General features: G+C 39.4%; 1 protein-coding gene across 8 annotated transcripts in view; it reads left to right on the top strand.

Moving 5' to 3' along the window:
• The window catches only part of RHOT1 (ras homolog family member T1), a 108,412-nt gene that overhangs the window by 82,717 nt on the left and 18,529 nt on the right, over window positions 1-7,166 (top strand). For all 8 annotated transcript variants that reach the window (XR_001001321.1, XM_011937637.1, XM_011937638.1 and 5 more), the window contains 5 exons: window positions 1,556-1,640; window positions 2,014-2,159; window positions 3,718-3,818; window positions 5,521-5,651; window positions 6,663-6,746. Coding sequence is in view for 7 of the 8 variants with exons in the window: in XM_011937637.1 (XP_011793027.1) it covers window positions 1,556-1,640; window positions 2,014-2,159; window positions 3,718-3,818; window positions 5,521-5,651; window positions 6,663-6,746 (547 nt within the window). In the remaining variant the exon portion in view is untranslated. The remainder of the gene's footprint in view (window positions 1-1,555; window positions 1,641-2,013; window positions 2,160-3,717; window positions 3,819-5,520; window positions 5,652-6,662; window positions 6,747-7,166) is intronic.

The following is a 7,166-nucleotide window of genomic DNA, read 5'->3' on the forward strand; positions in this document are numbered from 1 at the left end:
CAAAAAAAAAAAAAAAAAAATGGACCCAGTACCATCCCCAAACAAGAGACTGCCTTGTTGCAGGATCCCTCTTCTATATCCCAGGGAAGCGAGCTTTTCAGGGATGGTGACTTCCCAGGATCTGGCCTCAGAGTTTTCAGTCATTCTTCATTTTTTCATTGGCACATTACCTTCATGGTGCTCTGTTATTTTAGTATAGTACCTCCAGCTATCTATGTAATGGTTCAGAAAGACTGTTGTTTTTTACTTCTCCATTTTTGAGGAAGCAAAGTTCTTTCTGATTAGATTCCTAGTCCATTAATCAGTTATAAACTGAAACTTCCTTTGACTAAGTTACTAAATCTTGGCTCAAGTTAATTTCCTAGATTTTTCAATAAATATATACTGAATGAATGAATTTGTTATAGGACTCTCTCATAAGGTTTTCTTGTGTCATTTATGTGAATAGATGAATTCTATGGGAGGTTGCTTATTGCTTTAAGTATGACAGTTAGGAAATTCCCTGTCTTATGGCATTGTGGCTTACACTAATCATCTCTTTCAGTTTTTTTTATCCTCTTTCCCTTTAATTTTCTGCAAAATAACTCCCTGGAGCTACTACATGAATCTCTCTATCCTTATGCAACCCTCTTCCTCTATCCTTCACATTGCTGCTAGAATAGTGGATAAATAAATAAAAATTTGGCTCTGTCACTTCCCTTCAACCTGCTTTTCTGATATTTAAGAAAATGGGGGCCGGGCGCGGTGGCTCAAGCCTGTAATCCCAGCACTTTGGGAGGCCGAGACGGGTGGATCACGAGGTCAGGAGATCGAGACCATCCTGGCTAACATGGTGAAACCCCGTCTCTACTAAAAAATGCAAAAACCTAGCTGGGCGAGGTGGCGGGCGCCTGTAGTCCCAGCTACTGGGGAGGCTGAGGCAGGAGAATGGCGTGAACCCGGGAGGCGGAGCTTGCAGTGAGCTGAGATCCGGCCACTGCACTCCAGCCTGGGCGATAGAGCAAGACTCCGTCTAAAAAAAAAAAAAAAAAAAGAAAATGGGCCTGGTACAGTGGCTCATGCCTGTAATCCCAACACTTTGGGAGGCCAAGGTGGGTGGATTGCTTGAGCCCAGGAGTTCAAGCCAGCCTGGGCAACGGGGTGAGACCCCATCTCTACAAAAATACAAAAATTAGCCAGGCATGGTAGTGTGCGCCTGTGGTCCCAGCTACTCAAGAGGCTAAGATGGGCAGATTGATTGAGCCCAGGAGGTCGAGACTGCAGTGAGCTGTGATCATGCCACTGCACTGTAGCCTGGGCAACAGTGAGACCCTGTCTGAATTTAACAACGGGAAAGAAAGAAAATGCTGTTACTTTGGAATGAGTGTTATTATGACTCTTCTGAAGAGTGCCAAAATCACTCCAGAGAGTTTCCTTGGGAAATCTAAATGATACCAAGTGAAGATATTCTTATAAATGGTATTACCTCACAAAAGACTTGTTGCAATTTTATATTCATTTCTTAAATTTTAAAATTTGATTAATGATTTATTTTACTCTTGAATTTTTTCAACAGGCTAAAAATACCTCCTGATTGCACTACTGAATTAAATCATCATGCATATTTGTTTCTCCAAAGCACCTTTGACAAGCATGATTTGGTAAGCCTTTAGCTGTAATTTTCCGTAATATATAGCAAAATATTTTTCAGTGAATGATATAACTCTGTTCCCTGAGCTATGGGATGTGTATATCACATAGCCAAAAACTGCTTAACCTCTCTAAGTAAAATTCGCAAAAATATTTTCTGCTGTTTACCTTTGTTGTTTTCTCAAGATGAAAATGTCTAATTTCTAATAGACTCTCTTATAGGTTTTCTTATATACACGTGAGGAATTTTCTTGATAAAATGTAAAATTTCTTGTCGCTTGTTAAGTAGTTTTAAAAAGCATAGCTTTACTAGATTGGGGGACTTTTGTGTTGGGAATTAGTATCTTAGCTATCTAAACATTATGTATCCTTGTGTTTCTTCAGGATAGAGACTGTGCTTTGTCACCTGATGAGCTTAAAGATTTATTTAAAGTTTTCCCTTACATACCTTGGGGGCCAGATGTGAATAATACAGTTTGTACCAATGAGAGAGGCTGGATAACCTACCAGGGATTCCTTTCCCAGTGGACGTGAGTATAGAGCTCACCTCTTTCCTCTAGAGTTGCAAATAGTTTAAAATTATTATGTATTACATTTGTTACTTTGTAAGCTTGTGGGACCTTATGAAATGCTTCAATCATAATTGCCTCTAAGCAAGATTAGCTGCTGATATCTCTAAGATGAACTATAAATGTTCTATAAATTTATCAGGAAGGGACTGTTTTCTTTTGGATGATGTATTTTTAGTAGAGACAGGGTTTCACCATGTTGGCCAGGCTGGTCTCGAACTTCTGGCCTCAAGTGATCTGCCCGCCTCAGCCTCCCAAAGTGCTGGGATTACAGGCATGAGCTACCACGCCTAGCCTTTAATGAACTCTTAGTAAGATTTTGTGAGGATTTGTCTACAACCTAGTTATAGCGTGGTTGATATTATACCTAGGGTATTAAGGGAATCTTCTGGTCTTGCATAGTGACATAATTGCTTTAGCCTTAACTGACTCAACATTAGGATCTTTTCTTTTTTCAAATATGTAAGAAAGGCTAATTTCAGATTATTTTTGCACCTTTGTCACTTTTTTTTTTTTTTGAGACAGAATTTTGCTCTTGTTGCCCAGGCTGGAATGCAGTGGTGTGATCTCAGCTCACTGCAACCTCAGCCTCCCGGATTCAAGCGATTCTCCTACCTCAGCCTCCCAAATAGCTGGGATTACAGGCATGCGCCACCACACCTGGCTAATTGTGTATTTTTAGTAGAGACGGGATTTCTCCATGTTGGTCAGGCTGGTCTGAAACTCCTGACCTCAGGTGATCCACCCACTTCGGCCTCCCAAAGTGCTGGGATTACAGTCATGAGCTACTATGCCTGGCCACCTTTGTCACTTTTTCATGTGTGTTTTATTAAGTCCTCAACTGGCTAATATTTGAAAATATATTAACTTCATATTAACTTGGAAAGTAGATCACGTAAAATATCCCCACTCTATCACGATTTTACCAGCCACTCACTGCTTATCTTTGTGGCCTTGGTGTTTCTGGGCAGATGGAGTAGAGAGAGGAATTACCCGCCATCTTGCATTCTTCTCCCTTTCTTCTCTGCCTTAAGAACGGCAGTATAGGGCCAGGCAACGTGGCTCATACCTATAATCCTAGCACTTTGGGAGGCCAAGGCGGATGGATCACTTGAGATCAGGAGTTCGAGACCAGCCTAGGCAAGTGGCAAAACCCTGTCTCTACTAAAACATTTTAAAAAATTAAAAAATAAATTAGCCAGGCTTGGGGGCACATGCCTGTAGTCCCAGCTACTTGAGGGGCTGATGCAGGAAGATCACTTGCACCCAGGGGATTGAGGCTACAGTGAGCCGTGTTTGTGCCATTGCACTCTAGCGTGGATGACAAAGTAAAACTCTGTCTTTCAAAAAAAAAAAAGAATGGCAGTGTAGGAAAAACTATGGTTGGGCACATAGGAAATTAAAGTAGTCTAGACAAAAATTATCTAGGTGTGGTGCATAAAGTTTTTTAGCTATTGGATTTTTTTCCCATAAATATTCATTTAGGAATTTTCACATTTTAAATTCTTTTCTTTCATAGGCTCACGACTTATTTAGATGTACAGCGGTGCCTGGAGTATTTGGGCTATCTAGGCTATTCAATATTGACTGAGCAAGAGTCTCAAGCGTCAGCTATTACAGGTAAGTATCTAGATACTGTTCAGCTCATGATTAGAGATTTACACTCCATTTTCAAACGTAACAAAGAGTAAGAATAAATTCATCTTCGTTAGTCTTCCATCTACACTCGATTAGTTTTCCTTGTGATCTGATCATTTCTTTTGTGTTGAGGTGCTTGATTTTACTGTTTATGAAAAGAAAGAAAGAGTAGAGACTTAGCTTCAAGTCTGTTCCCTGGGGTTACTCCACTGATGAAAATGAAGAAGAGCTATGGGCATTAAAGGATTTACCAGTTGATCTTGCATTTTAATTTTCTTTAAACATTAAAAATAATGCCTATTAACTGTTTTCTGTATTAATACAGCTTTCACAAATCTTGTAATGTAAGCCAGGCATTCTTGCCAAGGAATGTGCACCACTTAAAGTAAGCAAATGTATGGAAATAGCAAGTTAAGGAACTGATCATTTCAAGAGTTTCTTATATCCCTGTTGGTGGAAAATCTGCCATATCTTACGGGAAGCCCTAGCACAAGAAGACAGCCTTTCTTAAATTGACAGAGCAGGTACCCTTTAAAGTACTTAACCAATTGGATAGTATTTAATTCAACACCAGAAAATAAGAAAACAATCACTAGCCAGCCATGAGGTTCTTTCACTCAGCACATTGTTTACATCTTTCTGTATCAATAAGTATACTTTATATATCTTAATGTTAATAATGTGTCACAATATGGATGTTCTGTAACTTATTTAACTATCCCATAATTATATATTTTTATCATTTTTGGTTTTTTTCTACTATCACTAGTATCTCTGGTGAGGTCTGTTGTAGTTCAGTCTTCAGGTATAGCCTAAGGAGGTTGTTGGTTTTTTTGTTGTTTGAGACAGAGGCTCTCTCTGTCACCAGGCTGGAGTGCAGTGACGAGATCTTGGCTCACTGCAACCTCCGCCTCCTGGGTTCAAGCGATTCACCTGCCTCAGCCTCCCAAATAGCTGGGACTACAGGCATGTGCCATCATGCCCAGCTGATTTTTGTATTTTTTGTAGAGATGGGGTTTCACCATGTTGGCCAGGATGGTCGCAATCTCTTGACCTTGCGATCTGCCCACACTGGCCTCCCACAGTTCTGGGATTACAGGCATGAGCCACCGCGCCAGGCTCTAAGGAGGTCTCTTTACCTCAGGAAGGGATACCTGCTGTCCTGATGATACAGCATTGTTTTCTGGCATGCCTCTTTTACAGTTTACGTTTGAAAGGATGGCTAACCCCAAAGTGTGTGTCCCTTTTCCTTTTATGGATCCAGCTCCATAAAAGAAAGTGCAGATTTGAAATAGCATCTTTTAGTTTATAATATGTGACAGTTTATCACAGAAAAAATTAGATGGAATATAATGTTGGCTATATTCTTAGCAATTTTCATTCATTTGTAGGATATTTTCCTTATGAAAATACACTATTTTATGATGAAATAAATGTTTGGTTACATGACATTCACATTCCAGTCAACTTTCAGAAATGCATTTTTCCACTAACTGGGGCCCTTCTGCGTTCTATGTACTTCGTTCACATACAGCTTGACTGTCGTACAGTGTGTTTGTTTATAGATAGCTACTTCGTAAAAATGATAAGCAGCAATGCCCTATTTTGCAAAAGGTGGAATGGAGGCTCAGTGAATCTAAGTGGTATATATTTAGTGGGTTTTTATTATTATTATTATTTTTAGTAACAAGAGATAAAAAGATAGACCTGCAGAAAAAACAAACTCAAAGAAATGTGTTCAGATGTAACGTAATTGGAGTGAAAAACTGTGGGAAAAGTGGAGTTCTTCAGGCTCTTCTTGGAAGAAACTTAATGGTGAGAGTTCTTGTAAAATACAGTTTTATCCAACAAATTTTTATAGTTACAAGTTTATATGTTTTTATAGCCACTGACATTTTTAGATAATTATTAGAACTCAATGGCCTGTATTAGTCAAGTACAGTCTAAATGTAACAATAATCCTGTTGAACTGTCTTTTTCTTTGTTTCATTGATATTAGCTCATTCATTTGTCTTTTTTTAACCAGTGTTTAAATGGGCATTAAACGACTACAGATGTGAAAGCACCCAACACAGTTCTTGGCATGAAGGAAATGCACAGTAAATATTTTGAATTGAATATTGTTTTCTAGTTCTTACTACTCCCTTGAGTAAGAAGAAGAAGACATATTTCTTTTCTTCTTCTTCTTCCTTTTTGTTTTTTTTGAGGAAAGGTGTTGTTCTGTTGGCTAGACTGCAGTTCAGTGATGTGATCATGGCTCACTGCAGCCTCAACCATCTGGGCTTAGGTGATCCTCCCAGCTCAGCCCCCAGAGCAGCTGGGACTACAGGTGTGAACCACCAGGCCCAGCTAATTTTTGTATTTTTAGTAGAGATGGGGTTTTGCCATGTTGCCCAGGGTAGTCTTGAACTCCTGAGCTCAAGTGATCCTCCCACCTTGGCCTCCCAAATTGCTGAGATTACAGGCATGTGCCACCACACCCTGCCGACATATTTCTAGGTGGGTATTCATCTCAATCAGACCAAATTATAGTATAGTGAAGATTGCCAGCAGGTGGCTCTAGAATATACTTGCAGTAATAGGGATAGTTTCCTTCCTTTTTAGCTTCTGCTTGTACTTTATGCAGAACAAATACATCTTTTTATTTTAGGTCTTAAGAACTAAGAAACATAAAATCAGTATTTCCTTTGTACTGATAAGTAGTACACAGTGTAGGGAAGAATGCCCTTTTATTTATAACACACCTGCACATATACACAGAGGTGTTTGTGTATTGTTGAAAACTAGTTACTGCAGATATTGAGATTTTCGGTGTTCTGTTTTCAGAGGCAGAAGAAAATTCGTGAAGATCATAAATCCTACTATGCGATTAACACTGTTTATGTATATGGACAAGAGAAATACTTGTTGGTAAGAAATTCTGTGGCATACAAAAATTTCTAATTATTGGGTACATTTTAAAATGGCTCTTTGAAAACAAAGTGGCTTCAATTGAATTCTATATAGAACTTGTGTGTGATTTTTTTTTTTTTATATTTAATTTTTTTAGAGACACGGTCTTAACTATGTTGTTCTGGCCAGCTCTTGGGCTCAAGGGATCTCCCACCTCAGCCTCCCAAGGAGCTGGGACTACAGGCATGTGCCACCAAGCCAAGTTTGATTTTATTTTTTTCATCTGGTTTATTCATTAGAATTTTGTCTTTTGGCTGGGCGTGGTGGCTCATGCCTGTAATCCCAGCACTTTGGGAGGCCAGGGCAGGCGGAGCACCTGAGGTCAGGAGTTCAAGACCAGCCTGACCAACATGGAGAAACCCCCGTCTCTACTAAAAA

This window comes from Colobus angolensis, unplaced genomic scaffold (genome assembly GCF_000951035.1).
Source record: "Colobus angolensis palliatus isolate OR3802 unplaced genomic scaffold, Cang.pa_1.0 Scaffold167, whole genome shotgun sequence".
NCBI classification, from domain to species: domain Eukaryota; kingdom Metazoa; phylum Chordata; class Mammalia; order Primates; family Cercopithecidae; genus Colobus; species Colobus angolensis.